Genomic DNA, 24,664 nt, shown 5'->3' with positions numbered 1-24,664 from the left:
GATGGCATACAGGGACCGCACACGCAATGATAGATAGGTATGCCAGAATCGTGTTGCTTCATGATACATGGCTGTGGATGTGTTGAAAATGGCAATCGATAGGCGCACACAAAAGCGTCGGGGGCTTCAAAGAGATACACCGATCCATTTTGCCCAGACTGAGTTCTGATAGAACAATCAGTGAAAGTCAAACAAGGCTGGCGAATAAAGAGCCTTTATTTTTGTCACGTGCGATGAATGGATTTGTTCGTTTGTCGTGTCTGAATTACTGAAAGTAGTGCTCGCCAATACATTATCCATCAAAGACATTCATGCCCCCTATTTTCCACCATCATCCAACCACCTAGCCCGTGGGAGCATCCAACTCCCAGGTGTAATGTGTCCCCCGCTAACGCCGTGTATGTATATGATAAAACAAACGACTCTATGCCGAAACTCATTAGAGAGGCGATGGAGTGCGAAAACAAATCGCTGTGGCAAGTACCACGCGAATGCAATGTACAAGGGTATAAGAGAGAAGAAAAAGGACATAAACGACTTCGCACGCTCCAGTTCAGAAGTCCTCGTCAAAGCAGAAGTCGCCACCATTCTCACCCTTCTCCTCGGAAGAGCCTGCAGACTCATCCTGGTACTTCTTAGCACTGTTCATGACACCGGCCTTCTGGTAGTCGGCGACACGCTTCTCAAAGAAGTTGGTCTTGCCACCAAGAGAGATGTTCTCCATGAAGTCGAAGGGGTTGGTCGATTTGTAGACCTTGTCGTTGCCGAGAGCAACCAACAGACGATCAGCGACGAACTCGATGTATTGCTTCATCAGGTTGGAGTTCATGCCCAGGAGGGCGCAAGGCAGAGCCTCGGTCAGGAACTCTTGCTCGATCTTGACAGCATCGACGATAATATCCTCAATCACCTGCTTGCTGGGGCGGTGCTTCAGGTGAGAGTACAGAAGGCAGGCAAAGTCGGTGTGGAGACCCTCATCACGGGAGATGAGCTCGTTGGAGAAGGTCAGACCGGGCATGAGACCACGCTTCTTGAGCCAGAAGATGGAGGCGAAAGCACCGCTGAAGAAGATGCCCTCGACGGCGGCAAAGGCAACGAGGCGCTGGGCGAAGGTGGACTTTGTGTCCGTGATCCAGCGCAAGGCCCAGTCAGCCTTCTTACGGATGCAGGGGATGGTGTCGATGGCGTTGAAGAGATAGGTACGCTGGGCAGGCTCCTTAATGTAGGTGTCGATGAGAAGGGAGTAAGTCTCGGAGTGGATGTTCTCCATCATGATCTGGAAGCCGTAGAAGCAGCGCGCCTCGGGGACCTGGACTTCGCCAGAGAAACGCTCAACCAGGTTCTCATTGACAATGCCGTCGGAAGCGGCGAAGAAGGCGAGAATGTGAGAGATGAAGTACTTCTCATCATCGTTGATCTTGTTGTTCCAGTCGTGGAGATCCTTGGACAAATCAATCTCCTCAGCAGTCCAGAAAGAGGCCTCGGCCTTCTTGTACATTTGCCAAATCTATGCGCCAAGAGTTAAATTAAGGTTCTCGAGAAAAAAACCACTTTACGCGTCAATGACGCGTGGTAGTGTGACTGACCTCATGGTACTTGATGGGGAAGAGAACAAAGCGTTGGCCGTTCTCCTGGAGAAGAGGCTCGTCCATCTCCTCCTCCTTGATGCCAGGGGCGACGACAGGCGCTTCTTGCTGCTTCGTGGACTCCTCAGTGGGCTTGGTTTGAATGTCGGTTGCGGTGGCAACGTCAGAGCTGATGGGCTGGTTCTCCTTGTCGGCGTTGTTGAAGTTGAGCTTCTTGACGGGGGACTCCATCTTGAAAGAATCGAGAGCGGCGGCAGCCTGGAGTTTGAGTTGTTAGTTCATTAAAATCCATACACGCGCACATTGTGACGAAGTAGCGGTTGCGGTTGTGCGCCAGAGCGCAAGTCGTGACGTACCTGCTTGGAAGGAGTGACTTCAACAGACATTGCGAGGGTTGCGCGGACGAGAGGGGGAAGTAAGCGTTGAAGAATGGGTGAATTGAAAACCCAGAAAAAAGACTGCGAGAAAGAATTGAGGATATCGGCGGTCGTATGAAGCGTTGTTGTGTCTTCTCGTTGAGTGTGAAGAGAAGTAGACGCAATGTCAGTGGGTGACTCTTGAAAGGCTTTTGTACCAGACAACCGGGCAGCACGTGTGGTGGAAAACGCGTCGCTAGGTGCAGGGGGTTCCGCGTTCGTGTTTTGCGGGTTTTGGGTCTAATTGCTTTGCGCCGGGACCTCTGGCAGCTTTGGGTCCTTCACTGACTACGATCGTTGCCCCTCGCTCCACTTAAAAGCGCGTCGAACAGGGGTAGGCCAGCGATCGCCAACGCGTTTCGCTGCTAAAGTGGCAGGATTCTGTCTCGGCTGGCACTTTTCCACTTCTCACCCTTGCAAGAAAAGTGACGACCGACGGCCCCCAGCGGGACGCGTCTTGCCCAGCCCTCTTTTTCCCTCTTTTTTCTTCATCGTACCTAGCCATTTGTAACGTGCTTCGTCGTTCGAGTGGCCGCATGCATTCCACCTCCAGCGAGCCGACCAGGCAACGATGTCATGACCGGGGCAACTGGGAGGAAATGGACGGCGTCACGGCATGCCAGACCACTCCTACCGAGGGCTTCGGCCGAGCAAACGCGTGCCAGTTTTCCCTTATTGCTCCCGTCAGCCCGGGCCACCCCCCGGTCCTGTGCCAATATTGCCGTATCCGTAATTCCGCATCGACTGGTTCTGGGTTCGTTCTCGGCGTTACGAACCAACGCGTTTCTCGGTCTCCTGGTCTGGAACTCCCCTTAGATTATCAGATCAGATCAGATAACACCTAATCCGTCCAGGACCCAGGGCTTGGGCGGGACGAAGTGGCCCTCCCAAGATTTACCGCCCTGCAATTATGTCTAAGCATCGACAAATCTCGCCGGCATATGATTCTTGATTGCAGGTCGACGCGGTTAATTCTGCTTGTCGTCGCTGGCAGGCTGGCCCATCCGCCTGCCGGCATGGGCGGGCGGCTCGACTTGATTGTTCATTTCTTGACAGTCCAAGTGTTACGTACTACGTTAGAAGCGTTCTTTCTTCTGTAAAATGACGCGCTGTGTTAATTATCTAAAGTGGCCCTACTATCGTGAAGTGGGTATGTAACTAAGGTATCGTGTCGTGCTTGCATCTCACCATCCAGTTCGTATCTTGTGTGTGCGCGTGAACATAAGCTAGCGAGAACGCCGGGTTCTGGCCCAGCTCGAGACAAAGGAGAAATAAAATCCGTACAACCGATCGCTAAAGCACTCCATGAATAAAGTCTTCCTGCCTACTGATGCCATCCCTTCTAGGCCTCTGGATGCCACGACTTCTGGTTGAGACTTCAACGCCGAGAAGGCCTGTCTCTGGGGTCACGGCCAGCATAGCCCGTCTCCTCATCCTCCACTCTCGATCGACCAAACCCGAACCAACCCCGGCCACCGCCAGACCGGACGTCGCGTGTCTTAACCGGAGCAGGTGCAGCTGGGGCGCGTCCGTTGTACGAGTGTTGGCGGCTTCCGCCACGACCTGATGACATGTTTCCATGACTGCGCGGTTCCTCTTCAACATACTCGGGTGGTGTGCGGTCATCATCCCAGCGATCAAACTCATCTGCTTCGCTGGGATCGACTGCGGGTACGGGCGCTCCACTCCGTCGAAGATTCTTCTTGCCTTGTTCGCGAAGATAGTCTTCCAGGAGGATGGCATTCTTGGTGTTGCAGCGGAAAGCGGCGTCGGCAATATCACCAATAAAGGGTACCAGGCCAATGGCGAAGTCCACAATAATGTTAAACAGCATCTTGGACTTGAGCGAACCCGGCAGCCCACCCTCAACTTTGTTGCAGGTCTTGAACACCATCAGGGCCATGAATGCATCGAGAGCATCACCAATACTGTTAGCATGGTGTCAGTCGCCGTTGAAGATACCTTACGTGCCAAGTAGAGATGTGGGGCATGTGCAGGGCGGTGTAGGGTACTCACGCAGGAACGATTCCGATGACGCTGCTCCAACCGAAGCGGACGCCACAGAGGCTGAATAGCGACATGTCGAGACGATACGCTCGCCGCTTGACCTTGGTCAAGACTTCTCCATCTTTGGCGGAGATTCCCGGCGGGAGGGCCTTTCTGCGCTTTTTGACTTTCTTGGTGGGACGACCATCAAGTCTGGTGGCCGGAACGGTCTCGAAGTAGGGATCCTGAGGGGTTGAGACGTCAGTACAGTGCACTTGTGGAAGTTCATTTTACATTCGCCGTAACATACTTCGCGACCAAATTTGTTCTCAACCTTTTCCGCCAAGATCTTCTTGCTCACCCACTTGGCGATGAGACTAGCCATGACTGCGCTTGGAGCCGACTGCGCGGGCAAGAAAGGTGCTGATTGGTAAAAGTTCTGGGTTCAGAAAAGCACGAATGGCGCTGATATTTGCTACAGGAAACTCAACGTTTGCCGCGTGAAATAAGTTTACATAGGGACGAAGGGTGGGGAGCAGTAAAGCCTGTCCAAGAAGTTGAAGGCTTGGTATATGTATTCAAACGAGCACTGGGACTGAGAAAAGGTCCTGCATGCAGGGTCCGAGTCCCTGTCACGACGCAAGTCGCCTCTCGACGTAAGGTGGTTGAGGGCGCCCAGAATTCCTGTTTTGACAAGTCAGGGGACCAGACCACAGCCATGATGTAATCATGTCGGTCTGAACGCCAATGCAGGGCACTTACAGCAGTCCCGAGAGGCCTCTGCAGTGGAGCTAGAGCAAGCTAGCTGCAGTGTTTCACATCATGCTGCAGCGCCTTCGCTGTACGGTCCCCAGTAAGCATGCGACCCAAATGACCATTACTGGGCAATTCAGCGGTGTCCGTTGCACCGGGACCTCCAAATGCCATTGAAGAGAGCGCGCAAGTGTGGCAACCGAAGTGAGGTCGAGATTCTACTCAGCCACATTGTGGCTTGGGAACTCCAGATCGTCTCAAGTCCCTGTCGTCACCCTCTCACATGCAATCCAGGCCAGATTTCATGATCAAATGTTGAAAGATTAAAGGATGCGCCTGTTGTGTCTACTGCTTAGCCCATGCGCAGTCGGAGGCAGCCCGCCATTTGACAAGGGAAACCAGTGTAGACCGGATAGAAGATGGTGATCTGAACTCGAGAAGGGCTGTGTATCACAGTGCGTGTATACCGAAATGCACTATCATGGCATAAGGAACCTCATGCAAAAGACAGTGTGACGCGTTGTTCGAGCAAGGTTAGCCCTACGAGCCAATCATGTAGGCCCCTCGCTCGAGCTTTCCGCCACACAATATCTGCCACGTCCGTCCCACCTACCTCCACCGGCGTGGCTTCCACGTCTTGCGCCTGAGTGTGGTCGCGGATGCCACAGGTGCTTCCTCGCTATCTGACTGGCTGGCCACCTCACCCATGGTCAACAAAGAGCAGAGTGTCGCTTGCTTCTCCGCCTCTGTTAATCGGCAACACTGCAACCAACAACCAAGAGGCTGCTTGTCAACGCATCTCTGCCAGCAAGCAATCACCAACGCCTCAGCCACGATTGAAAGTGAGAGGTACCCAATGCCACTCTTCACTTGACCTATTACTTTCTGCCGTTACCGATTCCAGTCGCAGGGCGCATTTCCGGTCGCAAGCGTGAAGCTTCGAGCCCGAGCCTGATCTGCAACCCAACAAACCTCCTACCTCGTACCATGCCACTGCCGCTCCTCGCCCTGTATTCGACACATACTCGCCGTCAGGAGCCTCTTTCCATCCCGACCAAACCTCCTAGCACAGGCGATTAAGACCCAACGTTTACTTTTCCAGGGATATGGTCTAGGCCGTCGCCCACAATGGCCGAAGAAAAGATGCAGCTGGAGGACTGTACGTTACCCCACACCCCGAACAACCGTGGCGTTAGCTACCGAGCCTGCCTTCCTTACTGCTCCATCACCACTGCCAGAAACGGGACTGACGAAGTATCATAACTGAACAGGGTTGGATGACCTCTGTGTCCGATTCATTATCAACCTTCCCGAAGAAGATTTGTCGTCGGTTGCACGCATATGCTTTCAGATCGAGGAGGCACAATGGTTCTACGAAGATTTCGTCCGCCCGCTCGACCCGACCCTTCCCTCTATGACGCTCCGAAGCTTTAGTCTAAGGATATTTCAGCACTGTCCCCTCCTCGCTCCCTTCTCGGTCGAGAATCATACGAAAGCCTTCGAAGAGTTTTTGCAATACAAGACGAGAGTCCCTGTGAGAGGTGCAATTCTGCTCAACGAGGCTATGGACTCCACAATTTTGGTCAAAGGTTGGAAGAAAGGCGCCAACTGGAGCTTTCCTCGCGGGAAAATAAACAAGGACGAAGACGATCTCGAATGTGCCATTCGCGAAGTGTACGAGGAAACAGGATACGACTTGCATGCAGCTGGCTTGGTTCCCGAGAACCGCGATGTCAAATACATCGAGGTCACCATGCGGGAGCAGCAACTAAGGCTTTACGTCTTCCGCAATGTTCCCATGGACACACATTTCCAACCCCGAACCAGAAAAGAGATCAGTAAGATTCAGTGGTATAAGTTATCTGAGCTTCCTGCCTTCCGGAAGAAGGGCGCGCAAAACCAGAACGACGCGGCCGCGGCTGCGAATGCCAACAAGTTCTACATGGTAGCTCCATTCTTAGTGCCCTTGAAAAAATGGGTTGTGCAGCAAAAGAAGAGGGACGCTGTCAAAGGACCCAACGATGCGCAATTCCAGCCTCACGCCCTTCACGATGAGCTCGTGACCGAAGACGACGTTTGGCAAACAGAACCGGTAACGGATGCCTCGACACGAACACCAGCCCTAGACACTCTAGAGGGTGCAACTATGGAGTTGCAGCGTCTTTTGAAAGTTCAGCCTGCGGCGGCTCAAAGTGCTTCTGTTCCCACCTCTTCAGAGAGCGGAGGAGATAAGGGCGCGTCGCTACTAGCAATTCTTCAGGCGAAGAACCAGGCTGCCGTCAAGGCTGCTCCAGCTGCGCCGGCACCGCATACGCCTCTCGATCACACCATTGGAGAGGTCCCCCAGCCGCGAAGCCCTCACGGACAACACCATTCTCAGCAACGGGTGCCGCTGGCGAGCTATCAACACCCGCCCGGTTTCCCAGTTACTCCAGACGGAACTCCACAGCAATGGGCCTTCTCTCAGCATGGCAACGCCGAAGGCATGGCCCACCAGGTCAGGCAACAAGATCCATCGTTGACGAATGGACCTCTTTACGGCCACCTGCTACCCCCGTTGAGACATCCGCAGCCGTTGCCTCCTCAGGTTCAAAAGTCTTTGCTCAGCAGAGGGGCTTTTGCCGACAGTACACCACCCCCTCCGCCAAAGCATGCGCAGGGGACTCTGAACGAACCTGTACCCACCGCGCAATATCAGCAAGCATATTTTCAACAGCAAACCCAGAACCTGCTGTATCAACCCAAGCCGCCTGCTGGGCAGCTCTCAAATCAATCTATGGCTCTACTGGGAGTCCTCAAATCCGATACCAAGGCCATCAGTCCAGACAGAGGTCAGGTCCCAGGGTCCTACAGCCAGCCCACCCGCGCGCATGTTCAGCATTCTAGCGGTATGCACAGTCATGGAGGGGCTCAAGGGCATGTTCAGCAGCCTGGCTTACCGTTCTCGAATGCAAGTCCAGTCCATTCCAACCCAAATCAGGCCATGAGCCAGCGGGGCCAGCAACTTGTCGACCCAGCTCATCGCTCTGCTCTCCTCAATATGTTCAAGAAGCCCGAAACCAGCTTTTCTCCTGCCAATCAACCTGCTGAACTTCCAGCAACTACTGCGAGTGCCGCGCTTCTCAAGGGAATCTCGACCACGAGGGGAGACAACCAGGACATTCCCAGCCCTGTCTTCCAAAACCGCAGCACTCAACCCGTGTCAAGCAGTCCTCTCAGCAGGCCCCCCCAGGGACCTGCAGATCTTGCAACTCAAATGTCGTCACATAATCTATCACTTCAATCGCAACAAATCGGAGGAACTGAGTATCGAAGCCCTCGTTCTACCAGTGGCTACAGCCCCAGAATAACGGAAACCCGAAGTGTATACAATCAGGGCGCAATCAACCAATTGGCGGTTCTCAACAACTCTCCTCAATTACACTCTAGCCATGTCTCGCAGCACATGGAGAGCGTGAATAAGCCGACAGGACCTCATAGTCCCGCTATGGCAGCACTCCTCGGGGCCGCTGGTGCGGACAAGCCCGCCAGTCTGGCAAGCCCTCCGGCAGCATCCGCGCTTCCAGCACCAGCTGCGTTACAGCGCAAGCCCGAGATGTCCACGGAACAGAGGCAGAAGCTTCTTTCGCTTTTCGGAAAGCCACAGTCGCCCAGTCCTGGTCCGGGCTATGCGGTAGATGACAAGGGAAAGACGAGAGAGATAATGCCGCCTGATATGGGGGGGATGCGATCACGGGTGGCGTCTCTTGCCTCCGCAAGCGGGCAAGGCTTGCCTGAAGGCCTGCCTGAATCCCGACGTGGCAGTCAAACACCCATTTCGCCCGCGGATCGTAGCTTCCTGCTAGGCTACTTAACATCAGTAGCGAACAACAGCAAATAGGACAATCGTTACAGGTGGCGGAACAGCAGTCGCCTCCAGCTAATTCCTGACAAACCGTCTAACGAGTTGTCCGGCGAACATACGCCTGCATTTAGATGGAGTCGCAATCTTAGTTTTTTGGTATTGCGTTGCAATGGGTTGAGGACGTGGCAAAGTATCTACGTTGGTGGACAACGGCTTGGGGAGAACGGCCAAGGGTGCAGGATGAAATATTCAGGAAGGAAATATTATACCCTGGGATGTACCTCGTTTGCCAATTTCGCTTCAGTGATTGGAAGAAACTCTTCAAGCACTCGTACCAAGGTGATACTTTCCTAGGGTCTGGGGAAGCAATTCATATGGCAACGAATACCCACCCCCGCATTGTACCATTTGCCAATCGACTGCCCGCGCTCCGGCAATGGCGTGACCGTGTCTAGCCGGCCCGCATCGGTCTTCAACGAAGAACGACCTTCCGTTAGCTGTTTCTCCCTCATGCGGCATTCTTGGAGCCCGGCAAACGGCGGCTGCTGTGGAGTGTTAATGGAAAGTGGGCTGATGGCCGAGGTGCAGAGAGGGTGTGCAAAATGAGTTATAGCCCGGTTTAGGATGGCGGAAGCAAGAAGAACCAACAAGTAGAAGTCGCTTGCCACGCATTTGACCTTCTGTCGAACCACTTGTTCTGATGATGATGTGCGCGGGATGCACCGATGACATGGTCAACTCGTGAGACCCAAGACGATATAATGGAGGCTCCAGCACATAGCGTGATGATGAACCAAATTTTCCCCCAATCTCCCACGACAGCTAGACTGTTGATTGGCGCTGTTCCGTCCAGAACCATTCCCGGCGAGAAGAAAACCTCGCCCAGCTGGAACCGTGGATATCAATATTTCCGGCTTACCTCCCAGACAATCAATCATGTTCTTCCACACCTCCGCAGACGCCCTCTTCATCCCTCCCAAGACGATTGACCCAATAGGTTATGGCAAGGTAGCAGTTGTCACCGGATGCAGCTCGGGCATCGGCCTGGCCTGCACCCAGCTCTTGCTGGCACACCAATTTCAAGTCTGCGGTCTCGATGCGCGCGAATTCAACTACTCGCTTCTTCAGGAGTGTGATCACGGCCGCTTCCACTTCCACCGAGCTGACCTGACGGAACCGCGAGCATGCGAGGATGGAGTTTACGCATCAATTTCGTCATTCGGGTGAGTGCCGTGCTGGCAGAAGGGACTTGAGGGGAAATTTTATTTTGACAACGGCACTAGGAGGAGAATCGACTTGCTCGTCAACGTTGCAGGTGTCATGGATAGTTTCAGCAGCGTGGACGGCGTCACAAACGCAGAATGGGATAGAGTAATGGCAGTCAACCTGACGGCCCCGGTCAAAATGATGAGGTCTGTCCTGCCCTTCATGAAGGAGAAGGGCACTGGTGCCATTGTCAATGTGTCTAGTACGGCTGGCCTGTCTGGGGCAGTTGCTGGCATAGCGTATACTTGCAGCAAACATGGACTGGTAAGTCGTACGAAGAAGAACGGCAATCTTGAGGTCAGGTGCTAACAGTGTCGTCTACAGATTGGTGCTACCAAGAATGTGGCATGGCGCTTCCGTAAGGAGGGCATCCGATGCAATGCTGTGCTTCCCGGTGCGATTGACTCCCGTATTGGAAAGGCCATTGCCACGGGACAAGGCGATGAATTTGATGTCGAGGCCCACGCCCAAGTTGAGCCAGTTCATGCTTTGCAAACCCATGCATCAGGGTCGACGCCGGACATAACGCCCCTCGAGGTTGCACAAGCGGTCATTTACCTCGCCTCCGATCAAGCACGAACCATCAACGGAGTGAGCTTGCCTATCGATCAGGCCTGGGGTGTTGTGTGAGGGTTTTACGGCACCCTCTGATCTTGTAAGACTTTCGCCAGCCGGGAAGTGTCAGTCAGCTATCCGGGTCGTCCATCATATACGCATGTAATCCGCATATGCTAGCGAGACCCTCTATATTTCCTATATTACCTTCAAATACGTTTCCGGGATACTCGCTTTTATCGTCGCCGTCGTCGTCTTCTATCGTCATCTTCTGTCGTCGTCTTCTATCGTCGTCTATCATCATTATCATTACTAGCCTTATCGTTTTCTGTACTACTGTCATACTTATCGAGGTATTAGGTGCGCTCACTTATAATCAAAGTTATAGGGGACACTGCCGGATAGCCAACTGACACCGCCCAGCTAGCAAGACTTTAGGCAAACATATGATGCATCTTGTCTTCAAACATTTAGGTTAGCAATCTGGTTGGTATCATAGATGATTCAATTACTTTTCAATTTCAACCATTATAGCCTGACATGTAGTGAAGTTGAACCGCGTTGGAAGATGCGCATCGGTGAGAAAGGCTTTGGAAAGAACTAAGAAGAAACGCAGCTTGGTATTGTATTGTGACCCAGACACGTCTCAGAATTATGCCGACTTCCCCGACGCACCGCCGCCCTCCTAGGAGACCAAGCCAGACAGCACTACTGCCAAGGAACAGGATAACATAACACAATAAAGCCCAAGGGTATTCGCAACCAACGCCTGAAGCATAGAAATGACACACAAATTTCCTCACCTGACTCCGGACTCTAGACCGAAGGCAGAGCGCAAGGATAAAATTCTCGCGAGAACCCTGGTGTGGTATCTCTACTCAAAGCACGATGTCCATCGGGCGTCGTTGGAACTCTAGAAGAGCTACATCCTCATCCTCCTCATCATCGTCCAGGTGCAAGAGTTGAAACCGGTTTGACATGGGGCCCGACGGGCGCTTAGTTGACAGAGAGTGTGCCGAGGCGCGGGGGTACTGAAATTTCTCCAGTGGCTGCGAGCACTCATCGACGTCCCAGTCGATCCTGGAACCCTTGTACTTGCTGTGGCTTGGTCAGTATTTGTTGTAATTCCTCGAGCAGACCAGCTTACAAGCGACTCATCATACAGGTACGCGCAAACATGGCATTGTGAACCGAGTTAGTGCCAATGTGGCAGCTGCCACTTCTAAACAAGACGCGAACAACAACAAGGTTGTGGATGTGTTCCAGGTCGTCCCGAACACCCTCCTCGGTCAGGTTCGGATCACAACGCCGAATCACTAAATTCCGTGTTGCGCCGATTCCAATCTTACTCGCAACGTGGCCAGGCAGAATGAACTGTCGATCGCTCCAGCGGACTTCGACCTAATAGCTTGTTTAGCTGAGAGCGTTTGCAACCATTTATATCAACCTTACTCGCTTGTGTTTGATATACAAGTCGTGGCGACGCACATGCTCAAGGAAGTCTTGAGCCTCTGCCGAATGCAAAAAGGAGACCTGGGCAGAGCGGTCATGCGTGCGCAGAAAGATATCCAGGAGTTGACCACCTCGGATGACGGCCGTGACATCAGCGTGAGTCGTCCCATCGGGTAAATTGGTGATCAAGACCGTTCTGGTGGTCGATTTCTCGAACTGGAGACGAGAAGGCTTTTGATCCTTGTCTTGGTGACTTGAGCCCTGCTGATGGTTGGTTTCGGTGGGGGAAATGCACGATCCCGAAATCTCATGGACTTCCGTGTCAGCCCAATCCTGCTTAATGGACCCGCGATCACTAGGTTGGCCTCCATGACAGTCGCTGTTGGGAACTCGTGTGGCAGCCGTAATTTTTGGGCATGGCTTGTGAACATAGTCCGGAGCACCGCCCGAAGACGGGTCGGGGATTTGACCGGCCGGCTTCTGGTCATCCTCTTGACATTGGGATTCGTCGCTCGTCAGAACCTGGGCAACATTTCGCTTAGCTAATGAGACGCATGCTGTGGAGTCGACGACTTACAGCAAGTGTATCCTCGGTGACACCACCTCTCATCAGGTTGCGGCGCAGGTTGGCTATTCAGTTTGTCAGACAAATGCATTTTGGTGCTCGGCAATCCTGGGAATTGCCAAGTAGCGGGGGTTGGCGTTATACCGAATTCACGAGCGGCATTGAGCAGAGTTTCATGCTCGGCGCGAGAGATGGTGATGGTGGAGTGACACGACGTAGGGTCACTAGTGTTCTGTAGGAGCCGAGTCTATGTCAGCATTCCCATATTCTCCGATCGAGGGATAAGAAGACAGCTAAATGATGGTGTGAGACGTACGAGCTCAGCCCTGCGCCATTTGTTAGCATCTTGCCAGCTCGCAGCAGCCTCGTTCGGTCTCGAAGGAGGCTCAGACGGTAGACTCCAGCTAGATTGTGTCAGACGTAATTACCTGCGGATTAAGGTATCAAGATAGGACCGGTCAATTGAGACCGTGTCACTGACGAAAGACACCATGACTGGCACGAGGTGATCGCCAGCACAAATCAGGTTGGCAAAAAGTATGAGTTTGGAGAAGTTATTGGCCGCTCGATATCGAACGCAGCAAGCCACTTGGGGATACCTATCTAAGGAAGGTTACCTCAGATGAGGTAGGTACATAGGTAGGCATCGAAGGTGGTGGCCGATAGAAGCTTGTCTTATCGATAAGCGACACCTAGGTGCCTACCTACCTACCTACCTTACCAAGGTACCTAGCTTACCAGAGTGAGTGAGGTCACAGTGTGAGTGTTCGTGCAGGGTCCGTAAAGCCCCACATTCAGCCGCCAGCATGATGGGTTCGGGTGAATCGAACTCCAAAGTCTCGGACGGGAGTCTTTCCAGGCCAGTTCCTGGGGCCAGAAAGCCGGTGGTCCATGAGGCGGCATGCCAACGGACGGGAAGCTTCACGTCGTCCAAACTCTTCGTCATTCATCCCGCAAACTCAATGCTGAACTTCAGAAGCAACAGAGAAGACCCCTGGAGTGTCCTCCCCCATCCCCCTTTTCCTTACACGCCCAGCAAGAATCCACCGTCGGTCGAGAACTATCGCCCTTCCATAGTCCGTCAATGACTGAGGTACAGCGTACGAACTGCTGACGAAGTGGCATTTCAACTGACACAAATGAGCCCTTTCTTGAGCCTGAAATCAATTTTTCGATGAGTCATCGATCATCTGAGAGGGTTGGAAGGACGAAGTGAGATATAAACGCTACTGTAGCACTTGGCGTCGTCGTGGAATGGACATTATATTCCCGCCGACGTATTCATGGTTTGGCGGCAATGATGGCATAGGGCAAGGCATTTGGTCAAGGGAGGCAGAAGATAATCCGCAGCAGATCGAGCACAAAATGTCATTCCTCAATCAAAATGCATAATCATGCCGGCATTCGTCACGACTCGCCGCAGAAACCAAATTCGGCTGGGCAATCATACAACATACCAGTGCTCAAGGTATGTCTTGGCGATGAAGACGCCTTCAAGGTTCAAGATCAAGCAGGAACACGATGAGCTTCCGAATTTTCTTTTAGTCCGCCGCCGTCGCAGAGGTGGTTTGGTGCCTAACCTGAAAAGCCACTGTCGCAACTGTAGAGGAGCCCGTTTCACCGAGGGACCGTTTGGCCCGGCAGAACAGGGTAAGCCTAGCAAAGCACTGAACACTTCCCGCGGATCACAGCGTCACCTTGAAGAAACTTATACTTCGGTCCTAGCGGGACAAGTCTCTGAGAGTCTGGAAGATCGCAGCCGTTTTTGGCGGCGGTGGTTCAAAACGTTTGATGTGCATCAGATGCTGTCCGTGCTACTGTGCGCAGCCTGCTTAGTTTGCATTCAACGGCTTGGCTACGCCGGCCCTTCCTGTATGCAGTAGTATTATATGAGGACAAACATGATGTGCACCGAAAACCTGATAAGAACCGATGCGAGTGGGCCAAACCCATGCTGCACCGGGCTGCATAAGATGCTGGTGGGAGCCGTCCATTTCGGACGTGCTCTGGGCGACGCCTCCGAGTCAAGGACAGCCAGCTACCGGTACCCTGCGTCGTCTTTACTCGGGGCATCCGTGGTTCGATCAGTTTGTCTGATCACTCGTTCGATCCGGTGTTTACACCCACAGTCGCGGTCCTTTGCCTCGAAAACGAAGGAAGGCACCTAAGTACAACACGAGGACAGTTGGGCCTGACGGACGACATGCGATGGTGAGTTGGACCAACGGGACCAGTCTCGCGATGAATCCTGCTCTAGAGTCGTCAGGAGAAAATTCGACTGACACAGGTGTTCATAGGCGCTCATCGCTCCATCCATCGGTCTCGCCTCAGTCTCATCATTGATTGAATCTGTGGAGGCGCGCGTCCCGGTAATTATTTTTAGGAGGCCAACACGAGCGAGGGGAGGCGTTGGAGGGGAAGGAATACGATGGCTGGTGGATCCAGTCTGCTCACCCGACGCACCAGTCCGGTTGGTTGGTCTTTGTACTAAGGTCCGGGCCTGGACGAATGGACGGCGAAGAAGGTAGGTACATACTCACTCAAAGTACGGAACACCTCAGCAACTGAGGTGCTGTGCATGCTGTCGCTATCAAAGCCGGGCGTTACACTATGCCAGCGGTGTTTGGCTGCCCATGGCCCTCCCCTCCCTTTCCCCTTTTTTTGGACGCGCGACGGGAGGTTGGATGCGCATCTTAGGTATGCTCACTGGTCAACGGCGAGCGGGCAGCTCATCCGCTAGAGTCACCCGTGGACTGCATACCTTAGGTACAGATATGTGCTTGTCGGGTGGCGGGAACCTGGAGGCCCATGGCGATTCGATGTGCCGCCAGAGGACGGCTGGAAGAGTGACTGGCTTGTTGATCCTACTTTTTCTTGCTCCCATGCTCCTTCCCTGTGGTGTCATGCTCTTACTATTGTTGCTGATGTTGTATTTTCCATTCCCATCCCATCTTTCACCCGGGCGGGCGGGCTGAGGTAATGGTGTTAGCACACAGCACAGGATTGGCTAGAAAACTCGAGGTGCCTTGGCCTGTTCGGCTGTGCCACCCCATCTCTTGCTTCTATGCATCCCGTATGGTGCATGCTCTAGCAGGCTCCGCCCCTGTCGCTGTGCTGCCCTGCATTCCATTTTTTCGCGATCATCCCGTCACTGGGCGCTGGACAGTCGGGGGTTCGCCTTGGTTGCTGGGGACCCACCAAACCTAATCAATCGGGGCCCATCCCATCCACTCGACCTCCAGTGCTGTGCGCTTTCACAGTCTTCTCCCGTCTCCTGTTGAACCCGCCCCAAATTTCTCTGTTGCCATTCCAGTGCTTTCCTAGCCGTAATGCTTACCTAGTCCTCCTGGGGCCTGCCTACCTAATTACTACCTTACCCGGGGCTAACGCAAATTCCACTGCAGATTTCGTCTCCCTCTCCTCTCTCGCCTCTATTCATTTTCCCTCTCACACAATCCTCATGTGATTTGCTTCCCAGCAGCATTTTCACCACCAGCGCCGCTTCTCGTCACCTTTTTTTTCCTTTCTTCTACTGCTATTTCAATTTCGATATCGACACTCGCTTGACACACTCGCTCGCTTTTTCGGTCGCTTATTGAAAGAGGAGGAAATCACAAAGGCTCACCCGGTTTGGCCGATTTGGACGTCGACAAGTTTACCCCAAGTCTTGTTATTGCGAATTTGCCTACCGAAAAAGGGGTCGCCGCGAACCGACACCACACCATCCCGACACCCTACCTCAAAGCTCTTCGAACCACCAAAATATCTCACCCCGCTCGATTGCAATCGTTCACTGCTGTTTCGACGAGTTCTCGACATATTCGTCCAAGCCGCACCACTGAGTTTCTCCCTGGTGTTTACTCGTTTCACAAGATTGCCACCCTCCACCCGTACCTCGATCGATAATCATGAAGGCCGTTCACACTCTTGCTCTCGGCCTTGCCGTCTTTTCTCCCCTGGCCTCCGCTTGGCCACAATGGCTCCCTGACGTAGATGCGCTCGTAGTTCGTCAGAATGACGAATCCACAGGTATTTTATATCAAGGCTCGGTTGTTGGTCGCTCATCCATATCTCTGACTTGAATATAGCCGCTGCCACTGCCACCCAAGCGGCATCTGCCACGACAGGTGCTAAAGCAACCGCCACTACCGCAGACGCGACGAACACCGGCGGAGCGAAGACAACCAACCTTAACACCGCAAAGGTGAAGACAGGCACCAACACTGGGTCTGCTACCGGCACAGGCACCGATGCTACCGCGAGCTCTGAGTCTACTTTCGATGCTAGAGATCCTGTTGGCAGTGTTGTCATGGTCGATCCCGCGACGACGGCCAACTCTATCAACTTGTACAAGATCGGAGACTACGTCACTTGGAAGTGGAACTACACAAACGTGCAAGCCACCCCAACAGCCGTTGATGTGCTCATCAGCTGTTCTTCCCGATCCCAGACGTGGACGTTGACACAGAACATGAGTTGGGCCGAGCCCGCTTCTTACACATGGGATACGAGCGTCCAGGCTACTGATGCCTCAGCTCCCTTGGGCAACGACGCGTATACGCTGATTATTTATGACGCCGAATCCAGCGTCACTGCTACTGCAGGCGCCGGCTACCTGGGTGTTTCCAACGCTCTCACCTTTGGCATGTACCAGCCCCAAGCGTACACACCGTTGAGCGACTTCAACTGCCCGACTTGCGACTCGGCTGCCTCCGCGCTCAATAGCAAGGCCATTAGCATGGCCGTGGGTATGAGCATCATCACCGTCGCCAGCTTTACGTGGTTTGTGGCTGGACTAGGCATGTTTTAATGACTATTTCCTTGGTAATCAGGGTTGAACATCTTATTTTGGGAGCTTTGAGAGCGAGAACAAGTCCAGCGGTAATCATTTACGGTGATCATTAGGGTGGCGTTGTGTTCAACATGGTCGGGCAAAATGGCGGCTTCATATATAAACTTGGAAATGTTTATGAGTTCTCTTGATACATAGCTTAATGATGATACTGACCGAACACGTACGGTCATGTATTAAACTTTCCCTATGCCCGCTGCTTGCGCTTTGGTTGTGACACTTACACCATCCTCAACGAGAACCCTCCACCCCTCTCTTCCTTGTCCCTTCCCTGAAAGATGCCGCTGAAGTCGACATCTCCCAGCTCGACCGCATTCTGGCCACGTACGGGCGCATTAGGTTCATGCCGGCGCCTCCTCTCCTGGCCGGCCTTGCTAGGGAACGTAGGGAACATGCCTTCCTTCTTGGGCTTCGGGTCTTCTCTGAAGTACATGTGATCCAGCATCTCCTTCGCGGAAGGCCGTGAGTCGGGGTTCAATGACAATAGACCGTTAAGCAACGCACAACCGGCGTTGGTCAGCGTTGTAAACTTTGCACGGATGACAGACCCTGTGGTGAGAGAGTTCTTTGGAAGACGCAAGGAGCGAGCATTCGGAAGGCTCCTGAATGTCGGCCAGCTATCCTGCGTCGGCACGCCGCACACCTCGAAGATCTTCGTGACCTGGTCAACCTCGTTGCTGCCCTGGAGAAGTGGTTCCCGCGTGAGTAGCTCTCCAAATATACAGCCGACACTCCACATGTCGACGGCTTTGCCGTAGGTCTTGGCCCCCAGGAGCAGCTCGGGCGACCGGTACCACAGCGTTACGACGAGTTGGGTCAGCTTTGTCGGGGGGTCGCCGACATAACGAGCCATGCCGAAGTCTGCAATCTTGAGCTGGCCACGGTTATTCAGGAGAAGATTCGATGTTTTGAGATCGCGATGGAGAATCCAGTTGTCGTGGAGGTAGGCAACGCCGGCCGTTAGTTGTCGGAGAAGTGTCTTGACCTCGGATAGGAGAAACGGTTCAGGCATGTCCTCCAGTATACTCTTCAGGTCATGCTCAACGAATTCTAGAACGAGAAAAATGCTGCAAGCTGGTTAGCGTGTTATCCCCCAAAGGATGCCATGTTGTCATGGCGTACTTCTCGATCTTGGTAGTCTCTTCTCCAACCACAACCTCCTCCAGATTTACAATATTGCGATGGTTACAGTCCCGCAAGATTTGTATTTCCCTTAAGCCTGTGACTGGAAGTCCATTACGATCGCCTGGTTCGATCTTTAGACGCTTCAGAGCAACCACCCTATTCGTCCTGGATTCTTTGGCCCGTGAAACCCAACCGTATGTACCCTCCTCGATGTCGTTCAGCTTCTCGTAGTTCTCGACACTGCGGCACTTTCTCCAATGGCCAAATGGCATGCGCATGAGTTTCAATGCGCCTTCGTTTTTATTCGAAGTGCCGTCCAGGCCTCTGCCTTCGGGATCTGGCGTGAATTTCCGTCTTTTCGCTGGTCGGGACTCGTCGTGATTCTCGGCGGCGTTGTCGTTGCTCGTTTTGACCTGTTGAGCCAATCGGTCGGCCTCAGCCTTTTGGGCCTTCTCTGCCTTGATACGCTTCTTCTCTTCCTTCTCCCGCTTCAGCTTGGCCTCCAGAGCTGCATCTTCCGCGCTATCGGCCCATCTAGACCTGGCGTTGCTTGCCATTGCGTCGGCGCAATAGCATTGGTTGTTATTTGGAAGAGGTGCGTGTTTTGGCCAGCTCGCATGCCCGCTTCAAGAATGCTTGTTTGAGATATGCTGTTGTGAAGTTTAGATACCAGCAGATGCCCAGCTATTCGGGTATTGCACGGAAGACGACTAGACGCGGTGGTTCCATGAGTCTCGGGCTGTGTGCAGGGATCACGCGCGGTGAGTCGGCAGCGAACTGCTCCGACTTTTGCAGGAGATGGTGACGAAGCTAGAGCAGCAAGGGTTCTTATCTTATCGCACATCCCGCAAATATGGACGCGCTAAGATGAAAGCTTCAGAAGCTGGCCCCGACTTGCCCGTCGGCCATTGTCGTGTGAAAGCGGATTCTAGAGCCAAAAGCGACGAAAAGCACATGCCGCCGCGTCACACATGTGAATGTGCTACCGAAAAAGATATCGTCTCTTTCTCGGCAGACGTTCGACATAATTCAGCATATAAAATATAGAAGAAGTGTCGAAGGTCTCTTACGATACGACGGGCACGATGCAACGATTCTTTCCTCGACGCGCTCTCACGGCTGGTCTACGAGCTGTCGCCTCAACCCGCGTCACACAGGGATCGTGGGTGGTAAACACTTCAAGGTCGTTCTCGGTGTCTGCTCCCAGGCGAAATAGAGAAGATACGGAGGAGAGAAAGTGGTCCACTCCTCTGGCGAGGCAGCTGGCCGAAGCTATCTCTGTATGCGCCCGTGGGCACTATAATCTCAAATCTACTCTAACAATGTTGTGGGCAGATTACAGGGCCAATCCCTCTTGCAAGCTACATGCGCATGTGTTTAACTGGCGACATTGACGGATACTACACCGGCTTGGCCGAGGAGAACAGAGACCAGTTCGGGTTGAAGGGAGACTTTGTTACCTCACCTGAGATTTCCCAGATATTCGGCGAATTGGTTGGTGTGTGGTTTGTTGCAGAGTGGCTGAGCCAAGGAAAACCTAAGAGAGGTGTTGAGCTTGTTGAAGTTGGCCCTGGACGTGGCACACTGATGGACGACATGCTTCGTGTAAGCCAATCTGCGCCACCTGCGTGGTCCTTGAGCAGAAAGCTGATGCCCTTTCTAGACTATGCAAAACTTCAAAGAGTTTGCCTCGAGCATTGACGCCATTTACATGGTCGAAGCTAGTCCTCAGCTGCGTGAGGCTCAGAAGAACCTTCTATGCGGGCCTGACGCTCCCATGACTGAGTCCAAGGTTGGCTATCACAGTGTTTGCAAGAATACAAGCTTGCCTATTGTTTGGACCGAGACAATCAAGTCGATTCCTTGCGGTAGGCCCGGATTAATCATTCATTCTGTGTGTTCATGAAAGCTGAATTCGATCGTTAGACCCAGACAAGATGCCCCTCCTCATGGCCCACGAATTTTTTGATGCCCTCCCTATACACGCCTTCCAGGCTGTAACTGTCCAACCGCCTCCTCGCGAGCCCGCAACAAGCATCGCATCATCAACGATTCCCGCAGAGGGTAAACCCAAGGTCGAATGGCGAGAGATGTTGGTGTCCCCCACTCCGCCAGACGCCACTCATGAGACTATGAACATTCCCAAGTCGGAGCAGGGAGATCCGATTCCCGACTTCCAGATGACACTCTCCACGGGACCTACGCGCCATTCAAGATACCTGCCTGAGTCATCCTCAAGATATAGCCGTCTCAAGTCCATCCCTGATGCTGTGGCCGAGATCTGCCCCGACGCATCCCTCTATGCAGCGGACTTCGCCAGCCGCATTGGCGGTTCCAAGCAGCATCCTAAAGCTCGTCCCTCTGGCGCAGCCTTGATTCTGGACTATGGCACGGCTGACACAGTCCCCATCAACTCATTGCGTGGCATCCGTCGCCACCGCCGTGTAAGCCCCTTTGCAGACCCTGGTCTTGTTGATCTGAGTGCCGACGTTGACTTCACGGCCATTGCTGAGGCGGCGACACGTTCGAGTGAGGGGGTGGAGGTTCACGGCCCCGTTGACCAAGGTGCATTCTTGGGCCAGATGGGCATCAAGGAGCGGGCGGAGGTGCTCATGAGGCAAGCCAGGGCAAAAGGTATTGCTGATAAGGCTCAGGATATTGAGAAGGCTTGGAAGCGTCTGACTGATCGCGGCCCAGGGGGCATGGGCAAGGTCTATAAGGCCATGGCGATCTTGCCAGAGAATGAAGGAAGAAGACGGCCGGTGGGCTTTGGCGGTGATGTGTGAAGTCACACGTACAATTGGCCAACATTAGCCGCCTGACAGCTTCCTTACACATTTCTCTAGTAACTCACTTCTTCGAGGGAGGTTGGTATACTTCAACGAAACCAAATATCATGATTCCCACCTCTAAACACATAGGCCTCTTACCGAACAATGAAACCGAGTGGACTACGCAAACGCCACCTCCAAGTGCATGTTGTACACTGCAATCATGTCATTGCCGATTTTTGCCCCTTGCGCAAACCTCAAATTCATCTATTTCCTGGGACCCACAAGTTTAGCGTCTTCCTCATCAGAGTCGTCTGAGAATCTATCGCCATCTTCGCCCACCGCGAAGATGGTCTCTCCGTCCAGAGAATCTCGTGGAATGTGTCTTTGCGGCTGCGCCTGGGGCATATTGCTCGCTTGTGCACCTGATGAAGCAGTGGCAGCTGATCGCGGGTTGCTCTCTTTGCCGATTTGGGCTTCCTCGTCATCGTCCGAGTCGTCAGGCGCGCCAATGTCCGCCATTGTGAAGGTTCCATCATCGTCCTGAGCGATCTCATCACTCATGGCGAAGCGCCTGTTATTGGCTGTCGGTCTCCAGACGTAGGCGATCCAGGCAACATCTGCGAAGTAGACGAGGTTGAGCCAGCCATCGAGAACGAACCAGCGGGACTTCCAATGGAAGGGGACGTAATCAGGGTCGTTGACAGAAGCAAAGCTGAAGCTGTTGAAGAAGAAAAAACCGAAGATGACGAAAATGCTGATTAGGATGCACCACCACAGTTTCTTGTACATAGCTTCCTTAGCATGCTGCTTGCGCTCACGCAGGTCCTTGAGGGTGAAGTTGAGGGAGTTCAACGTCCACACGTAGAAAGCAGTAAGTGTGCCAGCAAGCGGAAGAACGATGAGGAGGACGAAGGGTCCTGTTACCCAAGTAAGCATGTCGCATTCGCAAAATGGGCATCAAAACTTACCAGCTGCGTCAGGGGTGATCAGCAAACTAGTAATTGCGTACACAAGTCCGAAGACAAAGTGGGCAATCGCAAGCCAGCGCACGTAAACCATCGTCCTGCCCAAAGTCGGCTTGACAACTCCGTAGCCCATGCACACAATCAGAAGCAGGAAGAACGAGAACGAGTTGCGGGCAGCGTTGAGGATGGCGACAATGACAAGGAGCACCTTAGACCCAATGTTGGCGCCGTTGCGGTTCAGGTAGTCTGAGAACTTATCAGGGACATGATCGTGGTATCACATACAATTTGGCTCACCGTAGAAGCCCCAGGTCATGAGCATTTCGACAACCAAGAAAATCACGATTGCTGTGATGTAGTTTTGGACTGGAAGGATGTCATGGCGATGCTGGTAGTATAGGAAACCCCAGAATCTACAAAATATTAGCTTTGCAACAACTGAAGCAATGCGCGGAGAGTCCGTACACAGCAACCAAGGCGTAGAGAATCGTTATTCCGCCGTAGAAAGGCAATTTCGGGATTTGCGTGGCAGGCAGCTCGCCGTACGCATTGCGAAATTCGACAACGGCAGTATACTCATCCGCAGTGAAACGGTCGGTGAGAACGCAGTAGTAGCCGGTCTTGCGAATCATGTATTTGGTGGCCTGTGGCTCCTTCAGATGAATCGCCTTCGTATCAATCATGTTCTTCGATTTCGTGGTGGCTTCCGGGTCGATGATGAATTTGCCGACATCGGTCTCGTTACAGAAACCCTTCTTAACAAACTGCTCCTGGCAGATGCCGATTTTCTACCCATCGAGAACATCAGTTGCCTTCGTACATATATGCTAGTTTTGGGAATGCGCCTCACATGCTCCGAGTCCTGACTTTCGCGAACCCCGATCAGGTCCTCGTCCTTCCATTCGAAGATGACCAGGCTGACAGTAGGGTCTTGATCTGCCGGAGCTTGCTTTGGGAGAAACATAACGTTGATGTAGGGGTCGACGGGACCGCCCCAAGCAGTGCGGCTGTACATGCCTATCGCAACACGTATCAGCATCCCATTGATATGGACAATGCATTAGGTAGAAAGTCCTTTTGGCATTGGAATGGCACGTACCAGAGCATCTCTGTCTGTTCTCGTCGGTTTGGTCCTGGGCACTATGGGTTAGTCTCCGTGTTATAAAGCGACACGCCGGCAGCGGTGTCTATGGTAGAACAAGTTTCGTACCATCTTGACCTCAAGGGCGTTGGCCGTCCATAGGGACAAGCCCAAGGCAGAGGCCCAAAGCCAGCCCTTCATCGTGACCTTGGTTCGAATCGCGGGCTTGGTGTCGGCAAACGACCGGTCGGCGGCTCTGGGAAGAAGAAGTCTTGGTGGGTAGAGAGAAGGAGAAGCAGGTCTGTGTCGGACTCGATTGGTGCGTCTACCACAGATATGGAATAGCAGTTGTCGTATCGAGCATGCCGGTTCTCTAAGCGCTTTGCGACGTGGGACCTAGGCGACTTGCTGATGGCGGATCGTGGAGTTTGACAAGTCCGGCCAAGTCGGATACGTTGCACGGGGAACAATATGAAGCTGGGCTTGCTGCAGCAAAGTGTGCCAGTGCCAGGCTGGCAGCCGTTTGGCGAAACTGACCACGGAAGGGAGGACCTTGGAACAGGGACGTGCCAAGCTCCGAGGTACCTACCTGCCTACGTACTGCGTATCCGTACGCTTGCTGCTGGACCTGCAATCCCTGCAAGGTTTCATTGGAGAAGACCACCTACCTCCCAGCCTTAGTGAGATGCTTCCAGAGCCGCTAGTGCAAGTGAGTAGGTACCTTAATTAGGCACCGTACGAAGTACCTACCTCAGGTTGGTATCTACCCATCTTTGCGTCAATTGGTCCCACTGAAATTTCATGCACTGGGTGCAGCAGCCATCCCCGCTACTAAGCTTAGCAACTAGGTAAGAAAAGCTCATTCACTATAAAGTAACATAATATATTAAAGTGTACTTTTTAGAAACTCTACTAATACGTAAGCTACTTTTATAGCTACTCTATTTCCCTTTTTATTTCTCTCTTCTTACTTTTAGTAGTTAAAAAAAACTATAGCTATTACTATACTTATTTCGTTTATATAATCTTTATATTATAAAGTTTTTTCTAATTTATTAATATCTTTTTTAAACTCTTTATTATTAAGTTTTTATAAAGTTTTTATTTATTAATATATTTACTAAAATTATAAATAGATATACTTTATAGTTATTTTATTATTTTATAAATATAAGAAATATATAGTAATTTATAAAATATAAATAAAGTATTTATAATAGTTTTTATAATTATTTTTAGTTATAATATTAGAGAAAATATTAATAATAAACTATTTAAATTTATTTTTATTTTCTTTTACTATTTAAATAGAATAATATTTTATTTCTATTTAGTTATTAATTATTCTTATAATTAATATTTTAATTAATATAAATTTAAATATAATAAATTAATTTTATTAAAAATAATTAATAAATAGAAAAAAAAATTATATTTTTCTTTT

The 24,664-nt window shown here is 52.2% G+C and overlaps 9 protein-coding genes across 9 annotated transcripts; 4 read left to right on the top strand and 5 right to left on the bottom strand.

Moving 5' to 3' along the window:
• Positions 1 to 553: 553 nt before the first annotated feature.
• On the bottom strand, positions 554 to 1,972 carry rnr-2 (Ribonucleoside-diphosphate reductase small chain; the record flags this gene model as incomplete). The annotated part of the gene is made up of 3 exons (XM_036633041.1): positions 554 to 1,507; positions 1,587 to 1,844; positions 1,943 to 1,972. 3 exons carry the CDS (start codon positions 1,970 to 1,972, stop codon positions 554 to 556), a joined length of 1,242 nt encoding a protein of 413 aa, XP_036502629.1.
• A 1,408-nt stretch (positions 1,973 to 3,380) lies between these two features.
• CGCS363_v001191 (uncharacterized protein) lies at positions 3,381 to 4,373 on the bottom strand (the record flags this gene model as incomplete). The annotated part of the gene is made up of 3 exons (XM_036633040.1): positions 3,381 to 3,930; positions 4,019 to 4,233; positions 4,299 to 4,373. The coding sequence occupies 3 exons, from the start codon at positions 4,371 to 4,373 to the stop codon at positions 3,381 to 3,383; spliced, it is 840 nt and encodes a 279-aa protein (XP_036502630.1).
• Positions 4,374 to 5,869: 1,496 nt separating this feature from the next.
• On the top strand, positions 5,870 to 8,621 carry dcp2 (mRNA decapping complex subunit 2; the record flags this gene model as incomplete). The annotated part of the gene is made up of 2 exons (XM_036633039.1): positions 5,870 to 5,900; positions 6,013 to 8,621. The coding sequence occupies 2 exons, from the start codon at positions 5,870 to 5,872 to the stop codon at positions 8,619 to 8,621; spliced, it is 2,640 nt and encodes an 879-aa protein (XP_036502631.1).
• Positions 8,622 to 9,521: 900 nt separating this feature from the next.
• andC (Short chain dehydrogenase andC) lies at positions 9,522 to 10,481 on the top strand (the record flags this gene model as incomplete). Its single annotated transcript, XM_036633038.1, has 3 exons — positions 9,522 to 9,808; positions 9,869 to 10,115; positions 10,176 to 10,481. 3 exons carry the CDS (start codon positions 9,522 to 9,524, stop codon positions 10,479 to 10,481), a joined length of 840 nt encoding a protein of 279 aa, XP_036501659.1.
• An 803-nt stretch (positions 10,482 to 11,284) lies between these two features.
• Positions 11,285 to 12,916, bottom strand: nrd1-1 (Negative regulator of differentiation 1; the record flags this gene model as incomplete). The annotated part of the gene is made up of 7 exons (XM_036633037.1): positions 11,285 to 11,504; positions 11,554 to 11,807; positions 11,859 to 12,380; positions 12,436 to 12,488; positions 12,568 to 12,655; positions 12,740 to 12,749; positions 12,912 to 12,916. 7 exons carry the CDS (start codon positions 12,914 to 12,916, stop codon positions 11,285 to 11,287), a joined length of 1,152 nt encoding a protein of 383 aa, XP_036501658.1.
• A 3,415-nt stretch (positions 12,917 to 16,331) lies between these two features.
• Positions 16,332 to 17,233, top strand: CGCS363_v001187 (uncharacterized protein; the record flags this gene model as incomplete). The annotated part of the gene is made up of 2 exons (XM_036633036.1): positions 16,332 to 16,452; positions 16,512 to 17,233. The coding sequence occupies 2 exons, from the start codon at positions 16,332 to 16,334 to the stop codon at positions 17,231 to 17,233; spliced, it is 843 nt and encodes a 280-aa protein (XP_036501657.1).
• A 262-nt stretch (positions 17,234 to 17,495) lies between these two features.
• Positions 17,496 to 18,957, bottom strand: ppk23 (Serine/threonine-protein kinase ppk23; the record flags this gene model as incomplete). Its single annotated transcript, XM_036633035.1, has 2 exons — positions 17,496 to 18,342; positions 18,398 to 18,957. 2 exons carry the CDS (start codon positions 18,955 to 18,957, stop codon positions 17,496 to 17,498), a joined length of 1,407 nt encoding a protein of 468 aa, XP_036501656.1.
• A 528-nt stretch (positions 18,958 to 19,485) lies between these two features.
• On the top strand, positions 19,486 to 21,186 carry CGCS363_v001185 (Protein arginine methyltransferase NDUFAF7; the record flags this gene model as incomplete). Its single annotated transcript, XM_036633034.1, has 4 exons — positions 19,486 to 19,680; positions 19,736 to 20,005; positions 20,064 to 20,268; positions 20,327 to 21,186. The coding sequence occupies 4 exons, from the start codon at positions 19,486 to 19,488 to the stop codon at positions 21,184 to 21,186; spliced, it is 1,530 nt and encodes a 509-aa protein (XP_036501655.1).
• Positions 21,187 to 21,438: 252 nt separating this feature from the next.
• On the bottom strand, positions 21,439 to 23,421 carry PTM1 (Membrane protein PTM1; the record flags this gene model as incomplete). The annotated part of the gene is made up of 7 exons (XM_036633033.1): positions 21,439 to 22,091; positions 22,143 to 22,385; positions 22,437 to 22,552; positions 22,605 to 22,927; positions 22,990 to 23,156; positions 23,239 to 23,272; positions 23,350 to 23,421. 7 exons carry the CDS (start codon positions 23,419 to 23,421, stop codon positions 21,439 to 21,441), a joined length of 1,608 nt encoding a protein of 535 aa, XP_036501654.1.
• Between the last annotated feature and the right edge of the window lie 1,243 nt (positions 23,422 to 24,664).

The sequence above is a fragment of the Colletotrichum siamense genome, assembly GCF_013390195.1.
Source record: "Colletotrichum siamense strain Cg363 chromosome Unknown KSG_Cg363_contig01, whole genome shotgun sequence".
NCBI classification, from domain to species: domain Eukaryota; kingdom Fungi; phylum Ascomycota; class Sordariomycetes; order Glomerellales; family Glomerellaceae; genus Colletotrichum; species Colletotrichum siamense.
The sequence above is the reverse complement of the archived record's forward strand: the minus strand, read 5'-3'. Positions and strand labels throughout refer to the sequence as shown.